Here is a 22,645-nt window from a genome sequence, read left to right as displayed (position 1 = left end):
GGGATAATAAGGATCATGGATCAGAATTTGAGAAGACACGAGATGGCGGTGCACTGCTTGCTTGAAGTTCTCGAGGGAAGGGGGAGACAGAGCAGTCTCTCATAGGTGGTAAAATAGACAGGACAAACAAGAAATAAGAGTAGAGGTGTGCAGTCACCCTGGATTTTGGAAGTTACTCCAAGAACCCATGAAACCTGAAATAGATGAGGGAGAGAGGCCTGTGATATGAGAGCAACAGATCATGTTCTCCAGATTCAATCGGCAATTTCGAAATTTTTTGGAGCATTAGATTCCACAGAATTCAGGAGACAGATATGATGCGAGGGAACCAAACGATAGAGCAGTAGTCCATTGAGTTTCAGACAAAGGCCTTGTAGACTGTAAATAGCTAAGATTTTCCAAGGAAACACTTAAAACAACTGAGAATGCCCAGTTAGTTTGTTACGTCTGCCACGGAGGGTTACTTTCACACCTGCCTGTCTGTGAACAGGATTTCTCAAAAAGTTATGGACAAATTCAGATGAAATTTGGTGGACAGATTGGGTGTGTGACCTGATACGAAATGATTAGATTTTGGTGAAGATTTAGATCTGGATATGAATTAATGTTTTTAAATTCTTCAAGTGATTCTTCACCATTGAGAGATGGGGCCAAAAACAGTATATCAAAACGTTATGGATGGATTTGGACGAAACTTGGTGGACATGTTGAGTGTGTGCCAAGGAAGAATTGATCAACTTTTTTAGGTGAAGATCCAAATTTGGATCCAGATCTGAGAATAAAAATTTTTTTTTTTAAGCAATTCTCCACCAGATAGATGGGGCCAAAAATTAGATAGATGTATGCATGTATATATCTCAAGCCTGGTGTTGGTGCAGTGGTTAGGGCAGTGGCTTGGGACCCAAAAGGTCCTGAGTTCAAGCCCCGTTGGGACATTGAATTAATATATGTATGGATATATATCCTAATATATGAAGTGTGGAGGTGAGAGTTGGAACTGAATGTTGGGACGATGACTGGCAAAGGGCGAGAGTTGGCTGATATGATGGAGAGAAGAAAGGTGGACATACTGTGTGTACAAGAGACCAAGTGGATGGGGAGTAAGGCTAGGAGCATTGGAGGTGGTTTCAAACTGTTCTACCATGGTGTGGATGGGAGGAGAAATGGTGTCGGGGTAATCCTGAAGGAAGATTATGTCAAGAGGGTATTGGAGGTGAGGAGAGTGTCTGACCGAGTGATGAGTGTGAAGATGGAAATTGAAGGGGTGATGATGAATGTCATCAGTGCATATGCCCCACATATGGGGTGTGAGATAGAGTATAAAGAAGATTTCTGGAGTCAGTTAGATGAAGTGGTGGAGAGTGTATCCAAGGATGAAAGAGTGGTGATTGGAGAAGATTTCAATGGATATGTTGGGGAAGGGAATAAAGAGGATGAGGAGGTGATGGGGAGGTACGGTCTCAACAAGAGAAATGTGGAAGGGCAAATGGTGGTAGAGTTTGCAAAAAGAATGGAAATGGCAGTGGTAAATACGTATTTCAAGAAGAAGGAGGAACACAGGGTGACATACAAGAGTGGAGGAAAGTGCACACAGGTGGATTACATCTTAAGTAGGAGATGCAACCTGAAAGAGATTAGTGACTGTAAGGTGGTGGCAGGGGAGAGTGTATCTCGACAGCATCGATTGGTGGTCTGCAGGATGACTTTAGAGGTGAGGTTGAGGAAGAGAGTGAGGGCTGAACCAAGGACCAGATGGTGGAAGCTGAAGGAGGAAGACTGTTGCGTGAAATTTAGGGAGGAGGTGAGACAGGCGTTGGATGGTGGTAAAGATGGGTGGGATGATTGGGCAACGACAGCAGAAGTTGTGAGGGAGATAGCTAGGAAGGTACTTGGTGTGACATCTGGACAGAGGAAGGAAGATAAGGAGACTTGGTGGTGGAATGAGGAAGTACAGGAAAGTATAAGGAAGAAGGGGTTGGCGAAAAAGAAGTGGGATAGTCAGAGAGATGAAGAAAGTCGGCAGGAGTACAAGGAGTGGCGTCGAAAGGCAAAAAGAGAGGTGGCAAAGGCCAAGGAAAAGGCATATGACGAGCTGTATGAGAAGTTGGATACAAAAGAAGGGGAAAAGGATTTATACCGATTGGCAAGACAGAGGAACCGAGCTGGGAAGGATGTGCTGCAGGTTAGGGTGATAAAGGACGCAAATGGGAATGTGCTGACGAGCGAGGAGAGTGTGTTGAGAAGGTGGATGGAGTACTTTGAGGAGCTGATGAATGAAGAAAATTAGAGAGAGAGAAGGTTGGAAGAGGTGGAGATCGTGAATCTGGAAGTGGGGTGGATCAGTAAGGATGAAGTGAGGACTGCTATGAAGAAGATGAAAAGTGGAAAGGCGGTTGGCCCAGATGGTATACCAGTGGAAGCATGGAAGTGCTTAGGAGAGATGGCAGTGGGGTTGTTAACCAGATTGTTGAATAAAGTCTTGGAAAGTGAGAGGATGCCGGAGGAGTGGAGATTAAGTGTACTGGTCCGATTTTCAAGAATAAGGGTGATGTGCAGAGCTGTGGAAATTACAGAGGGATAAAGTTGTTAAGCCACACCATGAAGTTGTGGGAAAGAGTAGTGGAAGCGAGGTTGAGAGGAGAGGTGATGATCTGTGAGCAGCAATATGGGTTTATGCCAGGAAAGAGCACCACTGATGCGATGTTTGCTTTGAGAATGTTGATGGAGAAGTATAGGGAAGGCCAGAAGGAGTTATATTGTGTGTTTGTGGATTTAGAGAAAGCTTATGATAGGGTGCCAAGAGAGGAGCTGTGGTATTGTATGAGGAAGTCGGGAGTGGTGGAGAAGTATGTGAGGATCGTGCAGGATATGTATGAGGACAGTGTGACAGCGGTGAGGTGTGCGGTAGGAATGACGGACCGGTTTAAGGTAAAAGTGGGATTGCACCAAGGATCGACTCCGAGCCCTTTCCTGTTTGCAATGGTGATGGACAGGTTGACGGACGAGATCAGACTGGAGTCTCCATGGACCATGATGTTCGCGGATGACATCATGATCTGTAGGGAGAGTAGGGAGCAGGCTGAAGCGAGCCTTGAGAGGTGGAGGTACGCACTGGAGAGAAGGGGAATGATAGTCAGTAAGAGTAAGACGGAGTACATGTGCGTAAATGAGAGGGAGGGTGGTGGTATGGTGCAGTTGCAAGGAGTTGAGGTGGGGAAGGTGGATTGGTTTAAATACTTGGGATCAACTGTCCAAAGTAACGGAGAGTGTGGGAGAGAAGTGAAAAAGAGAGTGCAGGCAGGATGGAGTGGGTGGAGAAGAGTTGCAGGAGTGATTTGTGAGATAAGGGTAGCTGCAAGTGTGAAGGGGAAAGTATATAAGACGGTAGTGAGACCAGCTATGTTGTATGGTTTGGAGGCGGTGGCGCTAACAAAAAGACAGGAAGCGTAGCTGGAGGTGGCAGAGTTAAAGATGCTGCGATTCTCGTTGGGAGTGATGAGGATGGATAGGATAAGAAATGAGTATATTCGAGGGACAGCGCAGGTCGGACGGTTTGGAGACAAAGTGAGAGAGGCGAGATTGAGATGGTTTGGACATGTGCACAGGAGGGAAACGGAGTATATCGGGAGAAGGATGTTGAAGATGGAGCCGCCAGGCAGGAGGAGAAGAGGAAGGCCAAAGAAGAGGTTCATGGATGCGGTGAGGGCAGACATGCGGGTGGTTGGAGTGTCAATGGAAGATGTGGAGGATAGAGCGAAATGGAGATGGTTGATCCGCTGTGGCGACCCCTAACAGGAGCAAGCCGAAAGAGGAAGAAGAAGAAGAAGAAGTATGCATGTATATATCTCAAAAAGTTGTGGACAAATGACAAAAAAAAAAAAAACTTGGTGGACGAGTTGGCAAGAACAAGCTGATTAGATTTTGGTTTCGGTCTGGCTTCAGACACAGCCGAGCAGTGGGATACAAAACATCAACTGTTCAGCCTGACAGAGGTATGCACTCAACTGAGTGCCATTCCTTTTATACTTGAAGGTATAAATCGACAAATGTCTCAATAGCAAGTTGTTTGCATGTATTTTGAGATTGTACAGTTGTATAACAAAAAAGAAAGCCCCCTCCCATCCACAAGGGAATGGGTGTTTCATGTATAATGCAATTAACAAGTTCCATTTGACCGTTTTTACAGCCATTTTTCCCTGCTGTGCAGGGGTTGGGCTTTTTCTTGAGGCAATGTTTTATGGCCAGATGCCCTTCCTGACGCCAACCCTGGTCGCCTCTTACGACACACAGGGATATGGTACACCTATTCTTACCGGGGCATACACCGGGACCAGAACACTGGTACTCATTTCACTAACCTCGGAAAGATGACAGGCTGAGTCAACCCCCTGGTGTTAATTCAGCAGCCAACAGGGCTTGAACTCAGGACCCTGGGATTCCAAGTCACCACCCTAACCACTGAGCCAACACCAGGCTTTAACAAGTTCCATTTGAACCATTTTAAAGGGGAACTCAAAAGTAACTTTATTTTTATCCTGCAAACCATTGAAAATCATCAATTACAATCTAAATTGGAGGGAAATATTTATTTTGAATTTTTGTTTTTTGCCAGTTACAAAGTCAAAAAAAGTCGTCGTGTCAATTTTTGATTTCGCCAATGATGTCACACTATGAACTCACCTTGATCCGAACAGTGCATGTCGAGCTCGTCATTAGCAACACTGAAGGTTCTCCGTATGCTTAAACTGATCAGTGGAGACAAAATTAGAAATGGAAATACTTTTGGAGGAATTGTGCAGCCATATCGTTTCAAGCTTTATGCGAGCGATTCAGAGGAAGACGGCAGAAGTGAAAATGGAGGTGTTAAAAACATCAAAATGGAGGTCATGTTAACTACAGCTTGATAGATTTTGCTATTCATTCAATTGATGGTTTTCAGGGAGGAATTTTGTATTAATTGAAAAACCAGATTGTATATTACTCGAGCAGAAATACCCATCATTACACAACAGCATGGGCACCGCCCAGGCACTCGGATATCGTGGACAAAATGGGCGACGAATGCTCTGTCCTACCGTCACAGGCCGACTTGGGTGTCTTGATTGTTATGGGATCTTCCCATTTCATACTTCCATTGTCCGTGCCCCACCATTGTGTATGCGAGAGGTCAATGGCCCACCACAGTGGAGGGGGGAGTGGTGCTATGGTGGTTGTGGTTATTGTTGATGGGGGATTGTGGGGGATGGTGGAGGGGACCCTGAGAGTTTTAGCTTCCTCAGTCAAATATTTTCAGAAGAGTATACGATACATACGTACTCTCTCAACTATAAATATATGCTGCTTTATTTGATGCAGAAATTTGCGTCGATAATTAATAGATAATTATTTTCAGGTCCTCTCGTGGTAACTGCCGGGCAATGGCAACAGGTGTTTGATTCACTAGCTCAAATTGATCATCTTGCACATAAACCGATAACTATGGTGTTGTTTCAAGTGATGGCTGTTTCTTCTGCTTGATCATGGGGATGGCATACTCTCTCAATCATGGCGGATAACCACAAGATTTATCCATCTCTGTTGCTTCACAAGAGTACTGTGCAAAATATTCTAAGCACAAAAGCGAACATTTTGTAAGCCTAATCAATTTGAGAGTATTTTGGACAAACTGAGATCAATCACTGCCAAACTTAAGGTCTTTCGACCATTGGTGTAGCATGAAACCACCTCAGTACGTATTACTATAAAAGCACCAAGGATGCATCAACTTGGCATATTTGTGGAAAATCGAAAATTATTCACCGTTTGAGTTAAATTGTACCAGGGTGTAACCTGCAGACAGTACGGACATGACGGTCCACTTCCTGGTGCGACATCATGGCTCAGCTTAGGAAAAAGATTTTGACCTTTTACTGCAAATTTACCAACGTTATATTTCAGAAATCGGAAAAAGACACATCATAGCTATTTTGTAGGGTATCAAGGGATAGATGAGCATTGAGGTGGTTCGAATATTTCGGTTCCCCTTTAATGTCACAAAAATAGTTTTTAAAATGTCAACTTTCTCTTTTGTTACCTCCACCACTGAAGATGGAGGTGGTTATGCTTTCACCAGTCTCTGTCTGTTTGTTTGTTTGTTTGTTTGTGCACAGGATATCTCAAAAAGTTGTGGACGGATCCAGATAAAAATTTGGTGGGCAGGTACGGTATGTGACAAGGACAAACGGATTAGATTTTGGTGAACATCCGGATCCAGATACGACTACTAGAATTTTTTAGCGATTCTTCAGCATTGAGAGATAGGGCCAAAAACGATATATAGCACGATATCTCAAAAAAGTTGTGGACGGATTCGGACGAAACTTGGTGGACACGTTGGGTGTGTGGAAAGGAAGAATAGATTCAATTTTGGTGAAGATCTGAATCTGGATCCGATAATTTTGTCGGTGATTCTTCACCATTGACAGATAGGGCCAAAAACGATATATAGCACGATATCTCAAAATGTATTGGGCCAGATATGTTCTTGTGGATCAAGCATTACGTGGCGGAGGTATGCAATCTCCCGAGTGCCTTTCCAGTTACCAATGAAATAACGTTTGGTTATGTAAATCAAATTTCAATTCTCCAACACACAAATAGCTTGCATACAAAAATGGAACATATTTGTGTTTCAGTTGAAATTCACAAAGTAAGAGGTCATGGAACTTTCATTTGATGTCATGTTCCTCATGCATTTGCAAAATCATATAAAACAGCTGTTTTAGTTCATACAATGGGGAACTTTGAAATCCAGTGTGAATTTGTCCAAGCTGCATTTTTTAAGACAAGGCATCAGAATAATATCAAAAAACACCACCAGATTTTGGGGTTTTATTCAAACTAAAGGATTCTGGTTAACAATAAAAGTTAAGAACAAGATTCGACAATTTATGGATAGGATCTATCAAACATGGTACAGCACTCACATTCGATATTCAAACAAAAACGATAAAACTATTCTCAAAAAATGCTTCAGTTCCTCAGCAAAGGATAGAAACAAAAGATAGTTATTTTGAGTGTGGGGTAAAGTATTTAACTGGAAGGGCACTGAATAGAGCACGTACCTCCGCCAGGCTGATCCGTTTACGTTTTGTATCCCACTGATTGAATTTTAGTTCACATTCGGCCAATCGGCTTGTTCTTGTCACCTTACAAACTCATCCAACAATTTTTTGAAACATCATGCTATCTATCGTTTTAGCCCCATCACTCAATGGTGAAGAATCACTTTAAAAATTATCGGATTCGGATCATCACCAAAATTGAAAAAAATTCTTCTTTGTTGCAAACCCAACCTGCCCACCAAGTTTTGTCCAAATCCGTCCACAACTTTTTGAGATATCCTGTTGCATGTCGTTTTTTGGCCCCATCTCTCAATGGTGAAAAATCACTTTGAAAATTCAGATCCTGATCCGGATTCAGGTCTTCACTAAAATCGAATAATTTCATCACTTTCACATACTCAAGCTCGACATAAAAAAATTGTCCAAATGCGTCCACAACTTTTTGACATAATTTGTTCACAGACAGACAGACACTCCATCCACCTTCGGTGGCGGAGGTAATTAGAAGCATGCTTGCCTTCAAGCTTTTGCGTTTGATCCTTAAAGTTTTGTTAAATCCACCTCTCACTGCTATATTCTGGTACAGTATTAGCAGGGGTGCCTTGCATCATAGATAAATTAGTTCTTCAGACAGACATTTATCTGGCTATTCTATGGATGAAAAATGATCCTGTGACAGCTTTCGCACGAGTCTTTGGACCAGCACCATGAACACAAAGATCCTGGTAAAATCATTAAAATGGGCCAATATCAAGAAAAGACATGTCCAGAAGATAAAATAAAATAACATTAAATAATAATAATAATAAAAGGGTTATATAAACCAAATTACATATGATGCAGGTGTGCTGGGCTAAAAATGCTTTTCTATGCCCAAGTTGGAATATTTATTTGATATCGTTTGCTGCTGAATGCAAAGAAAACACCAAAAAACAACTACATACCTCAGCCACTTTTGGGGGGACACCATCGCCAAGCACTTCACGCACAAAGATTTGCTGGCTCATGGAAGTCAGGCCGCATGAGCGCTTGAATGCATCTCGGAGACGTTTGAGCTCTTCATCAGTTACTGCCAAGGATGTGAAGAAGGGAGAAATGATGAGCATTTCATAAGTGGTGTGCCTGCTTTTCAGACCTCATTTTGATGAGGGCATCCAAAGTTTTAAAGGGGCTTACCGGGTGAAAGATTTATTTTATGGAAGATAATTACTGTAGTCAACAGCAATCATAATCATTTCTTCCATACTCAGATAAAGGAGGGCAAAGTTTGCATTTTCATGAGCATATAGTACAGGTAGGTTGTCTGGATCTCACCGAGCAAGGTGAGGGTAATAATTCAGATTCAGAGTGGGGAGAAGAGTCAGGGGCAGATATTTGGCAGGGAGGGGGTGGCTTAGGTGTGACTGGGGGGGGGGGGAGGAAATCAGTGTCTCAGCAGATGAAGCGAAGGCAAAACACATCTTCAACTCCATGCCAGTTCTAAATCACTTTGGAGAATGTGACTGCTAATAACAATTACATTTTTCTCTTACATGGGCCCCCACCTTTTTGAAAAAGCTCAAATGTAATTACCATGACAGCTTTTATTGCAGTCTTCCTTTTTGTACAGACAGATTTGGATTTTTGGTGAATGAGATTGATAAACATTCCCCAACAACATGACAGGCCCTGTGGGAATGCAGCCAAGCCACTGTAATGCAACTTGCTGTGTGGACTTCAAACTTTGTGCCCCTGAGGTTGCTTGCTATAACAAAGTATTCACTGCAAGTGTGGGCAAGATGTTTGCTTAACCAGGTTATCTTGTTAATGGAGAATCAAAGAAATCAAAGTGCCATCATTTGGGAGGGGGAGGGGCAGGGGGACAAAAACAAAAAACACAAATCACCAGCCACCCACCAACCCCCCTCAAACTGGTTTCACATTACTAACATGTTTATAATTTTTCTTTTTCGGTGTCAAGGTTCATAATGAACAGAACAGTGGGTAAAGGGTCAACAGACCAGGTAAAGAAACGGGAAAACAGCTGTACAGTAATTTACAATGCACCACAACATAAGAGTTGCGGGTGAAAGGTCAGTGTCTCAGCAGATTCAGTAGATCTCAGAGAAACCACAAATTGGTGGTGTGCAGCAGAGTGAAAGGCCAAAAGGAACGAGTCAGATAAGACTCAGAAAGAGGGTGATAAAATAATGGAGGCCAACACTTGGAGGGGGATAAGGTAATGGTGGAATGTATCATGCAATATTTGGGGGGGGCAGGGATTGGTCTGGGAGGAGAGAGGGTTGGAGGAGCAAGAACATATAAGAGCAAGGGTAAAAGATGGCAAGACTATCAAACCACTGGCAGTGAATGAGAAGCAGAACCTAAGACAGCCTCAGATCACAGAATGCCAATAACAAGGACTGCATTGTCTCAAAGATGAAAATCAACACCAGCCAACGAGGAGGAACCATAATCCACATCACTGTGGTAACCTTTATACGTTAACGACGATTAAGGACTTGGCCTGGTGGGGAATTATGAGATGCCTGCCAGGTTTAGAAGCGAGTCGAGATTTATGATCTGCCCAATATAGTTTATAGCTGAATACGGCGCCAAGAAGCAATACAAACTCTCCGAGAAATAGACTACAGAAATAAATTTGGGGTCAAGCCAGTTGGATCTGACAGACATACAAAATTATACTGTGGGACCTTCCTGTATGCTCACTCCAAATAGATTTTCTTTCAATCAGCAGAGAGGTAGTCTGTTGCAGTTTGCCTGACACAGGGGTGAGGAACAATCCTGCAATAAACCAATGTCACCCGCAGGGTGACCCGTATCTTGCCAAAAGGTGACCACGTGTGACTTCTTTAAGGTCACACTGAGGTGAACAGAGCTGCTATCCACCAAGAGCGACTCCTTGAGGAATATCTGCCTACGAGAGATTCCGATGAGAATCGTTCTACAGAGTAACCATGAAAAATATGCTTTTGCCTCATAATGTCACCAAATGACGTCATAATGTCTCAAGCTTGACATATCTAGAAAGCACTCATCGAGGTGTTCAATTTGAGGTACTACACGATATGGTTCCTAAAACTTGAAAATTTGACCTTGGGGTCAAATATATTTGACCTGAGGCGCTAACCATGAAGGTCAAGGCCAATCGCCACCAAAAATTAATCATCTGAGCGCCAGACCATGAACTATATTCCCATGAAGTTTGAAGATGATCTGATCAAAATTACTCAAAAAATAAGGGTTTCGTCGACTCCCCTGATTTGCGACAAAGTGACCTTGACCTTTGACCTTGACCTTCAAAATTTTATGCGCTGAAAGGGACCTCTATAGGCCTCTGATATGCGAAGTTACAAAAATTTCCAATGATAACTGTGCTCTGCAGAGTGATCGATACGTGATTACAGACCAAAAAAAAAAAAAACACAACAAACATATGAAGGTCAAGGCCAATCACCACCAAAAATTAATCAGCTGAGCGCCAGATCATGAACTATATTCCCATGAAGTTTGAAGACGATCTGATCAAAATTACTCAAAAAAAAAATAAGGGTTTCGTTGACTCCCCTGATTTGCGCCAAAGTGACCTTGACCTTCAAAATTTTGTGCACTGAAAGGAACCTCTAATAGGCCTCTGATATGCGAAGTTACAAAAATTTCCGATTAAAACTGTGCTCTGCAGAATTTTTTATACGTGATTACAGACGACAAAAAAAAAAAAAAAAAAAAAAAAAAAAATATACAAGCTGACTAACATCTTGCAAAACTTCGTTTTGGCAAGATAACTCGGGAAGTGTTTCTATAAAATGATATAAAGGATTTCCCTTTGCCAAAGACATGCAAATGTGGATAAGGAACAGGATTGGTCCCACAATACCGCCTTGAGCTGGTGCATGTGAAAGAATATCAAACCACAATTTTTTCTAACCCCGCTCATCCACCCCAAACCACCTCCTTCAAATTCCCTGCTTTCCTTCCTGAAAGTCTGTCATGTCAGGACTTGAAACTCCTTGTAGTGTCAATCTTGTTTACCCTGTGTACCCCACCCCATCCTTCTCCCTTCCACAGATCTCATATCTCTGTTCCCCACTGATTTTTTTCCTTCCCTCTCCTAACCCTCTTGTCTCCTGCTCCCCTTGTTGTGCGTTAGCTCTCATACTGTTGTGGAGCCGGGCGTCGGTTGCGAGCACGACCACTAGGTGGAGCAGTAGGGTCGACTCGACCGAACACCCAGAATCTAGATCGTACCTTTCGGAAAACTCGGAGGGTACGGGTCCCTTACAGGACCGTGAATCGTCAATAAATCAACCACGTGGTACATGGTTATTTGCCAAACTTCAAAATACCTAGAGGCCCACGTGGTGAACTACCGAGTATTTACACCCTCGACGGAACTCGAACGGGACGAGTCGTTTCTGGGCTCGACCCGTGCATAACCCGAGCGGATGGTTACCGAGGTCCCGTCGGTCTGAATGCACACAATTACGGCAACAACGGCCTTCTTTAATTCCCCAACACGTAGCGTGTAAAACCAATGAAGAAAACACAGAAACAAGCTGATACATTTAACAGGGGATTTATTTACAATCGGGAAAGGGGAAACACAGAGCAGAATTAACACCGAATATAGTCATGCAATGTAAAAAGAGAAAGCACTTAACAATTTCTACTTACACACACACACACACACACACACACACACACACACACACACACACACACACACACACACACACACACACACACACACACACACACACACACACACACACACACACACACACACACACACACACACACACACACACACACACACACACATTATTGACACCTCCAGGTCAGAAGGAAAGGCGAGCTGAACACCAGAGCCTGCACTCGGACTGGGTACGTTGAGCTGGCTGGCGGGACTCGGACCTGTAGCAGCACAGGCGTCCACACAACCGGGCTCCCGGCGAATGGAGGCCGGCAGGGCGAAGACTGGCAAGACGAAACCTGGCTTTCAAAAGAACCACCACCCGCGAAAAACGGAGCCCGACCTTTTAGACGGAGCCCGTCAACGATCGTGTAACGTGCCTACAACTTATGCCAGCGTTATGCGGAACGTGCGAGTCATACGCTGGCATACGTCAGGAAATTTCAAGCATGGAAAATTTGTCTAACAGCTCGGCAAACTACGACATATGCCAGCGTACTACGACGTATGCCAGCGTGCTCTTAACATATACAAACTTACCCATAACGTATTCGACGTGTGCCAGCATTTTAGCCCAATTTTGCATACGTCAGTCATACGTTGGCAAAATCGTCAAGGTGTGACAGGGCCTTTAGGCAGCACCAACATTCTGTACAGAGTATGGTCCCAATGGATGGATCGGGGTTTCCTTCTCTTTGGTGCACAACACAGCGCATACTCAAATGACTGCATTCCAAGATGTTGAACGAACGTTCAGGTCAGCGACCACTCAAATGGATCTTTGTCAGTTGGCGTCTGTGATTTCTGGGTGACGTTAGAGTGACCACATAAACAGCAAAATGTTTTTTGAAACTTTTATTTCAAATAAACAGATACAAAATCAAATGAGGAAGTTCACCTCTCCATGCAATGTCCAACTCCAATTCCCACGTTGAGTTACTTTCACCACCCAGTATCCCCGTCTTGCTGGCACAACTCACGTGTGTTCACCTCGTCCCTCGGGGCTGTTGAACCTTTGAGTCTTGTCGCAGTGTTCTCCCTCGTACGCTGGCCAGTCCAGGATGATTTCAAGAGCTCAAAGGAATTCTTTCCCGATACACAATCTTAATGAGCTTTAATCAACCCGATTATATTCGGCTGCACGTGTTAACTGCTCTGGACATTAACACCTCGTTCACTCAGAGTTAAATCGAGCATGGAGATGATTGAAACGCACTTCTTGTCGCATGTCACTCATCTCTCTACAGCTCCATCTCATGGGTTTTATATAGTATCACAGAACAATCCCGTGCCTTCGAGCAAATGCGATTCCAGTCCATACTGGAAGTTTCGTCTGAGAACGTTCCAGCATCTACACGGATATCGCCAGGCAATTTACAGTTAAATACTGCCATCTCCAGTCAAAATTAACTCGTGAGATCAAGCAGTTTATATCACAATTTACCGATCCGTGCTCAACGAAACTTATAACATGTAACCATCAATTTTAATTGTTCATTTACAGACATTTACTAATGTTTTCAACATGTAGCTTTTAACTGACCCAGGGCATTCGTAAAAATGGGTCTTGAGGTTTGCTGTGATGATCAATTGCAAGGATATTCGTTTTTCAGTACAGTGGAATAAAAGGTTAAAAAATAAAAACCAGTGTGGATTTGAGTCTTTGCTGAATTGTATGACCTTTACGCAAGTTTCCTCCCAATTTACAGCCTTGAACCAAACTGTGTACTTACCAAAAATGAAAGCCAAATGAGGAAATGCTTACGCAACAATACAAACCAAATTGATGGTGCAACCAGAAAATTTGTCTGAAGTATTAATGGCTATTATTTTTACAAAAAAAAATTAGCATTTATTTAAAGACAAAAAGAAAAAAAAAACAGGAAATTTTGGTTTTTATCAATAAAATCCCTTGTAATGTTGAAGCAGCTTCTCATTTTAATTTTAACGAATAATTGAGATAATGTGCAATCTAAACTTTGAGCCCAAAATATATTTTTTGTTAAGCAAACAAGACAGACAGTAACTTGTAGATGGTAAAATACTTACAAGTGCAGAAAGGTGAACATTGTCACAAATAAATCTTTACAAAGTACAATCAGTTTTCGTGTTCCTAACTTCAGAACAAAAGGGCTTTTTCTACACAACTCAAAATTTAGCCTTCATAGTTATACAATCATCGCGTGATGGGCATGCTTGTGCTATTAACAACTGCAGGATGACGAGTCGGGTCATTCCATACCAACTCAACCAGAGCAGTTTGCCCGACACTCCAGAGATTTTGCAAGAAAATTTCACCTGGGGTTTGCGGCTCTGCCGAGCTTAAGTGGCAGTCATTCACCCCCCCCCCTTTCCCCATTTGATCTGAGACGTGGAAAAGGTCAACCCATAGTGAAAAGTGGCCTTGATCAGAAAAATCACCCTGGGCTCAAATGAGATTTGGGAGATTCACAAAAATTGGAAGACTCCCTTTAAGGTTCTTACAACAATACTAACATTTTAGGATCTGCATCCCCTACAGGGTAAAGGGTCAAGCTGAAATTCAAATAAAACTAGTCACTAATACTTACCGATTGTCCATCAACTTGCTAAGAGCAAGTTTGGGGCTGCTAATACTTTTCTCGAATGCAGTATTCATTTCGTCGAACGAGGTGCTCCAGATGATGGTAGCATATCATTTGAGCCCAGGATGATTTTTCTGGTCAAGGCCAATTTTTCACTTTTGGTTGACCTTTGCAAGATGACGGGTGGGGGGGGGGGATTTAATGATTAGCATTTTTTAAACTCTGCATGCTTGAAAACCCAGAGGTGAATGTTTCAAGGAAAATCTGAGAGGGTCAGGCAACAAAATGCCCCATTTTCTGGTCGAGTTGGCATGGAATGACCATTTATGGTATTTTCTTCATACAATTATGTGCGATTTGCAAAAGCAAATGGAAAGGGTGATCTTGTCCAAGTAGCATACCTTTTTTATGTCCACCAAAACATAAATGAAAAGTCATCTGACATTCTTGGTTCCAAGTCATCTGTTTCCACTTTTTTTGACATTAATCTTTGGCAATCACATTTTGCCAAGATCATCCATACAATAAGGAATCACAGGCATAAATGATTGCTCAGGACAGATGCTGCTTGTTTTAAAAGTATAATTTTTAGATCCTCGTGGAGGATCTCCAAGTCTTACTCACGTTGTTGTTCTTCATCTTCTTCTTGTCGACTTTTTTGTTTCACAACCTACAGTTTTCATCGAAACTTCCTGAAACTCGGCATATACATGTAAAAATACCCTGCGCAGACAGTAACCATCTCTGATTTTGAAAATTCCTCGAAGAAAAAAAAGTTATGACGTCAAAATATCTCTGCGAATGTAAATCGGCAAAAAAATTATCTCCGAAACTGGGTTAGCTTTTTGAATTCTGTTTGCGGGAATCGAACAGGGCATTAGCAGAGATGAATTACCGCACATATGATACATCACTATGACATCATATCAATTTTTATGATGTCATTCCTATTTTTTGACATTTTTTGTTTCACAACCCAGAGTTTTCATCAGATCTTCGTGAAACTTGCCATGTATATGCAGAAAGCCCACGTGCAGGCAGTAACCATCTCCGATTTTGGAAATTCTTCCAAGAAAAAAAGCTGACGTCATAATATCGCCGCAAATGGAAATCGCCTATACCATTATCTCCGAAACTAGGCAAGCTGTTTGAATTTTGTTTGCGGGAATCAAGCCGGGCATTAGCACAGATAATTTATCGCAAACCTGATACATCACAATGACGTCATCATTAAGAGGACGAGGATCTTAGCTCATTTGAGCTTGTTTTTGATGTTCATGGTTGCTAGCTTAGCTGGAGCCTCATCATAGCATTTATAGCAACATACAAGAGACAGCCAAACAGCTCATTTCTGGATAGTTTGTGCATTTAGTCAAGGCATTTTTTTTTTTTACAAAAGAGGAATTTTAACTTTTCATAAGAGTGAAACTTGGCACAGCTAATGACTGCTCTTTGAAGAATTTCAGACGTAGAGCCATCGTGAAAATGCTCTATGTCGGCAGTTATCAGAAAAAAAAAATCACATTTTTAGCTTGTCCACGCCAAAGTCGAGGTGAGCCGTGAGAGCCATAACAATGTCCGTCAGTCAATAGGTCCATAAAAATACTTTCTTCTCCCCACCCCCCCCCCCGCCCCGACTACTTTGAAGTAGCTCAACAGATAATTATGAAACTCGGCATGACTCGTGAAGTGGACATGCAAAAACTAATGGAGCGCTATTTAATAATTTCCATCCAGATGTTGAGATAATCAGCTAATAATCTAAAAACGTAATCTATGTTTGTATGTCCATCACATAATCACGAGATTATCTCGTTCATCTTATTATCAAACTCAGACATTCATCTCAAAAAATTGTGAATTCAATAAAAAAAACGAGGTTTTGTCATTTAATCTAAACCTCTTCATTACCTTAGCCACTGAAGGTGGACGGAGGTTATGTTTCACCCGTCTATTTGTGAGCAGGATATCGCAAAATTTTAGACTGATTCAGACAAAACAGGGTGGATTATTTAAGTGGGTGAGAGGAGTGAGCTGATTACATTTTGGTTAAAAGGGGAACAAATGCAAGTTTTTTTTTTCTCCTGAAAAACCAATGAAAATCATAAATCACGGTCTAATTTGAAGGGAGAAAGCGGAAGTGGAAGTGAAGATGAAAACGCTGGTCGCATGTTCATGACAGATGGGTACGTTTCATTTTTCCATTTCATTCAATGGTTGATAAGGGAGGGATTTTGGATTAATCGACAGAACAATTATATTACTCGAGCAGAAATAACCGGCATCACACGACAGCACACACCGCCCAGGCAAACTCAGACACCACGGATAAAATGGGAGAAAAAATCCTTTGTCCCACTGTAACAGGATGACCAGGTGTCTTGTATATAAAGGAATTGTCCAATTTCATACTTTCCCCGGACACCTTTTGCATCAATGAGGTGTCGATGCCCCACCCCAGTGGAGGGGGGGGGAGAGGTGTGTGGTGGGATTATGGGATGGTGGTGGGTATTGTGGCTGTATCCACTTTCCACCGGTACTCCAAGGACCTCCGTCTGGCCATCCCCATCTCCTTGAGATGCTGATCAACCTGCTGCAACAAAGAAGCATGTGGTCGGCCCATTGGCCTCCACCGCTCAAAAGAATATCTGGTGGGCAGGATCAGCATCAGGAAAACGAGCCACATGTCCATACAGCCACAACTGACACGCACAGACTATGCAAGCAACAAATCTCATTCAAGTCTCAGCAACCATTCGTTGGACACAAAGTCTAACCGCGATAGCCAAGGATTCTCCGAAGAGACTGGTACCAAAGGAATAAAGTCTCTATCTCAGATCCCTGGTCAGAGTCCAAGTCTCACATCCGTACAGCAAAACTGGAAGCACCAAGGACCTGAAGAATCAGACTTTCATCCTCCTGCACAGGTACCGACAGCGCCACACCCCATGATCCAGTGAATGCCTGACTCCCCAAGCTCGACCCAGACATCTATTGACCTCTGGCTCACAGCCAGCAGAGATATGAATATCACTGCCAATGAAAGTGAATTGCTTAGTGACTTCAACATCTTCACCACAAACAGGTAGAGACAAAATAGCAGCATCCAAGATGTCATCCAAAGCTTGGATCTTCATTTTGACCCAGGAAACCCATAATACCAGCGGCTCAGACTCCTCATTCAGCACCCTGAGGACCCCAAAAGGATATCTAGAGTCTCCACAAAGATGACTGCATCAACTATGAAGTCAAGGTCAGAGATCTTGACATTCACAAATGCTGCACCACAGCTTGATCTCTCCGACATCCTCCCCAGAATCCAGTCCATACAAGCGCTGAAAAGTGTGGGGGCCAATACACACCGCTGTCGAACTTCAGTAACAACTGAAAATTAGTTGGCGATGGTACCACCACATCTCACAACACTCTCAGGACCAGAGTATAGTTCAGATATCAGATTGAGCAGTTTTGATGGCACCCACAAAGACCAAGAATCCTCCAGGGAGCATCCCAATTCACTGAACCGAACACTTTGCAGGGTTCAACATAGGCTGCAAGCAGCTCCTGCCGGAACTCTCATCTGCATTTGGTGAGGACCCGAAGGGTAAGGATACGGTCAATTATTGACATCTTTGGTGCAAAGCCCGACTGCTCTGGGTGCTGGTGCTAGAGCAGATGTTGGCGAACCCCATCAAGAATTATTAGAGCAAAGACCTTGCCCAGCACTGAGAGCAACATCACCGCTTGGTAGTTGTTGCAATCCTGGCGATCACCTTTCCTTTTCCAGAGAGACAACAAGGCCTCTCTTCCAGGCAGTTGGGATGATGTCTGTGTTCCAGGCAGAGCACAGATTTGCAAGCAATGACTCGAGTGCAGCATTTCTACCAGTCTTGAAGAGTTCAGCATTGATGCCACAGATCCCTGGAGCTTTACTCCATTTCAACCGGTTCACCACAGCATGCGTTTCCACAAATGAAGGTGGATCACAGTTTATTGGAGGGCAGCAACAGGGATTGTAATACCCTTGACATCCAACTCAACAGCTGGTGGATCAGACTGGTACAGCCGCTCAAAGTAACTGGCCCAGTGGGCCTTCACTTCGGACTCCTCTGTCAAGAGCCTACCACCCTCTGCTCTAACTGCAATACACCGAGGGATGGGTTTGGAGGAATGAAACGTGTGAATTCCCCTGTAAGCAGGATGGAGAATCACTTGACCACAGGTGATGCTCTACCCCCTCAAAGATTCCTCGCACAGAGCACGTACAGATTTAGACCTCAACTCCCTGAACAGCTCAGCTCTATCAAGCCTGGCCCTGCGACTCTGGTCAATGGTATTCAGTGTCCCTTGAGACACAAAATTCTTCTTCACCCCATGGTGAGTTCCAAGACATCAACCAGCAACATCAAGGATGGTGGTCTTGAAGGCACTCCATAACTGAAGATTCCCCAAAGCACCCAGACCCCCTAAATCCCCAGTGAGCCTGTTCACAAACTCTTCAACTCCCCTCTCATCCTTGAGCTTGCCAATATCCAGCCTAGGCTGTGATGGTACCATTCTCCAGGATTTAAGCTGCAACATCAGAGTTGCAAGCAACAACAAGCCTGTGGTCAGTATTGAGCACTCTGGTAGACCCTGCAGTCTGGATCATTCTCCAGCAACCATCAATGAGTGCATGGTCAATCTCCTTTGCCACACCACCAGCGTTGGAATACTAAGTCCAGCGATGAGCTTGTGGGCACTGAAACCATGAACCAGCCACCCTAAATCCATAACATCATGCAACGCCAAGGAACTTAGTGCTATTCTGGTTCATAGTTCCAGACCCATGGTGACCAACACGTCTCATAACCATCCCTATCACTTCCAGTCGATGCATTGAAATCCCCCAAGACTAGAAGTGTATCTTGCCTGGGGCACTGATCGACCACAGACTTGAGCGTGGCATAGAATGCGTCCTTCATGGTGAGATCACTCGCCTCAGTCGAAGCATAAACAAACAGAGACCAGGGAAATGACACCCAAGGAGTGACGAATCCTTAGTCTCATAATACGCTCGTTGACCGGTGTTACCTCAATTATCATTGGAGTCACCTTAATGGACACAGCAACAGCAACTCCTTGGGCATGGTAACCATCATGTAACCAGACCAATAGTAGGTTTAATCACCCGCCATGATCCGGTCTCCGAACCTCAGAGAGTGCTGCAATACTGATGTTCAAATGCTTGAGCTCAGATAACAGAGACAGGTGATCATCATCTCTTTGGGATAGGACATTCCAGGCACCCACCAAAGGGACCGCCTCAGGTTAATCAAAGGAAACCGCCGTTTGGTGGATGACACGTCAGCACCACCCAGACAGACCACCACAACCTGACCTGGGAAGGTTACCTTGTGGTTTTCCTCCGATCATCAAAGAGTGGTGCCCTGCAGGCTTTGTCCAAATCCCATCATCCGGTGAGCTGCCCAGCAGAGGGCAGCTGCACAGGAGGTATTCCTACAGAGTGAGTTTTCAATTTTCTTTGCGTTTTGCAGAGTGAAGAGTTTTACGATGGCCAGAGTGCAAATCCTGCCACCAACCTCCTAAAAAAAGTAACCCAACTGGAGAAAGACATCTGCATACAGTTGGGCACCAGATATGGATGGCCACTGACTCACAAGGAGCTCCTCCACCCTTTGTTCCAAGTCACCTGCCAGGCAATGGCAACATGCGTTTGATTCACCACTCACATCATCAGTGTACTTATACAGGTAGCTGGGTAGAGATGGTGTTACAGTTTTGAGTGACGGCTGTTTCTTCTGCTTCATCATGGTGGATAACCACAAGATCTAGCCATCTCTGTTTCATAACAGTGCTCCGTGACATGTTCTGAGCACAAAAGGAAACAGTTTGTCGGTCCAATTCACACTCAGTTATTTCAGACAAACCTCGTCCAATTTCTGGCCAACTTCGGGTCTTTTGGCCATTGGTGCAGAACAAAACCATCTCGGTTTGAATTACTATACAAGCACCAATGACGCATCGACTCGGCATACTCGTGGAAAATCGAAAATTATTCACCGTTTGAATGAAACCGTTCAGCAATGTAACCCGGAGACAGTACGGATATGACTGTCGACTTCCTGATGCGACGTGGCTAATTTGATGACAATTTTGACTTTTAATTGCAAAATTCCCTCCTTTAAAATTCGGAAATCAGAAAACGACACAACATATCCATTTTGTAGGATATCAAGGGACAAGGCCAAACAAAAAAAGGAGTTTGTTTCCGGTTTCCTACTGACCTATTGCTTTCATATGCGACCCTACGATTTTTGTTGACAATTTGGACTCTGGCACCGCCATTTTGAATCCCACGTGTTACGTCAGTGAGAGTTTCAAAATGGCGGCGCCCGAGTCAAACGCGCCCGAGGACTGCTTTGTGGATCGGTCTTTTCACAGTTAGTTTCACCTATTGTGATGGTGGTGATGATGGTGACAGTGGTGACAGTGGTGACGGTGGCGATGATGGTGACAGTGGCGATGATGGTGATAGCGGTGTGGTGGTGTCAATGGTGTGGTGGAGGAAGTGGTGGTGGGTGCTGGCAATGGTGTTGAAAGTGTTGGTGTGGCGGTAGTGGTGTGGTGGTGGTGGTGGTGGTGTAGTGGTGGTACAATAGTGGTGAAATTCAGAAAGAAAAAGCATGCATTTACTATATAAACTCATTCATGCTCAGCTTTTGATATATTGAAAGAGAAAGTGTGCAAGCAGGATTTCATTGCTTTCAAGAGCAGCAGACACTAGGCCTAATAGTGATACGACAGGTGTCAAATGTGGTGAAATTTGAAGTTGCTGTGGATTTCTGACAGAGACCATCACCAAGTATTAAAATATAAATCATTTTCACGCCCCCATTTTTTGATCCTACATATACCTGCAACAAAAAAGCACAGAATATTATTTTCACATTTCAAGAGCTGGAGAGGCTGTAGTGATACTATAGGTTTGAATGTGCTGGGAATTTGCATGCAAGGGACCATAAATATGCCAAACACAAAGAAGCATCTCATTCATATGACAAGCCATTTTTTTTTATCCAACACATACCTGAAAAAAAGGTTTAAGGTGCAATATCTTTCAGTTATATGAAGGAAAATAAACATTTTAAAATCGAGTTATATGAATGTATTCATGGCAAAAAAAAAAGTCAAAAAAAAAAAAATTCCCAACCGACCTTCCCAATTATTTTTGGCCATGCAATAGGAAACAAATGTTGTTTTTTTTTGGCCTAATGATAATTTATGTCAGGTCAGGCCAGATTCGATCTGCGACATGCTTCAGGTATCATGTAAACCTGTACTAACCTGTTTCATGCTCAGGTTGTCGGCGACTAAACCGTCTCCCCCACCAGGTTTTCTGGTGAGGAGGGTGTGTGGATATGGACACCCAGCAGGATTAAAAACAAAACCTGTCAAAGGGTGGAGGAGCTCCTTGTGAGCCAACGGCCATCCATATCTAGTGCCCAACTGTGTCTGCGGACATCCTCCTGCAGTTGGGTTACTTTTTATTAGGAGGTTGGTGGCAGGATTTGCACTCCGGCCACCGTAAAACCCTTCATTCTGCAAAACATAAAAACGCAAAGAAATCTGAAAACCCACTCCATCGGAGTACCTCCTGCGCAGCTTCCCTTCGCAGAGCAGCTCATCGGATGACGGGATTGGGGCAAAGCCTTTGGGACCCCCAATCTATGATGATAGGAGGGAAACCACAGGGTAACATTCCCGGGTCAGATTGCGGGAGAGTGTGTCGGAGTGGTGCTGAGGTGTCGTCCACCAGACGGCGGTCTCCTTGGGTTAACCTGAGGCGGTCCCTTTGGGTGGGTGCCTGGAATGTGCTATCCGTAAGAGAGGATGAGCACCTGTCTCTGTTGTCATCTGAGCTCAAAGTGTTTGGACATTGGTATTGCAGCACTCTGAGGTTCGGAGACCGGATTGTGGTGAGATCATGGTGGGTGGTTACACCGACTATTGATCTGGTCACTCTGATGGTTACCATTTCCAAGGAGTTGCTGTAGCTGTGTCCAATAAGCTGATTCCAATGATAATTGAGGTAACACCGGTTAACGAGCGTAATATGAGACTAAGGATTCGTCACTCCTTAGGTGTCATTTCCCTGGTCTCTGTATGTGCTTCAACTGAGGCGAGTGATCTCAACGTTAAGGATGCATTACACGCCACACTCGAGTCTGTGGTTGATCAGTGCCCCAGACGAGATACACTTCGTCTTGGGGGATTTCAATGCA

At 43.7% G+C, this 22,645-nt stretch overlaps 1 protein-coding gene across 7 annotated transcripts in view; it reads right to left on the bottom strand.

Moving 5' to 3' along the window:
• USP32 (ubiquitin specific peptidase 32) overlaps positions 1 to 22,645 on the bottom strand; it is a 165,500-nt gene that overhangs the window by 123,819 nt on the left and 19,036 nt on the right. For all 7 annotated transcript variants that reach the window (XM_085879641.1, XM_085879644.1, XM_085879643.1 and 4 more), the window contains exon 2: positions 8,048 to 8,172. In XM_085879641.1, the coding sequence (XP_085735767.1) occupies positions 8,048 to 8,172 (125 nt within the window). The remainder of the gene's footprint in view (positions 1 to 8,047; positions 8,173 to 22,645) is intronic.

This window comes from Eptatretus burgeri, chromosome 4 (genome assembly GCF_056783735.1).
Source record: "Eptatretus burgeri isolate ZD-2024b chromosome 4, Ebu_testis_v1, whole genome shotgun sequence".
Taxonomy (NCBI): Eukaryota; Metazoa; Chordata; class Myxini; order Myxiniformes; family Myxinidae; genus Eptatretus; species Eptatretus burgeri.
This window is presented reverse-complemented; position numbering and strand designations above follow the sequence as displayed.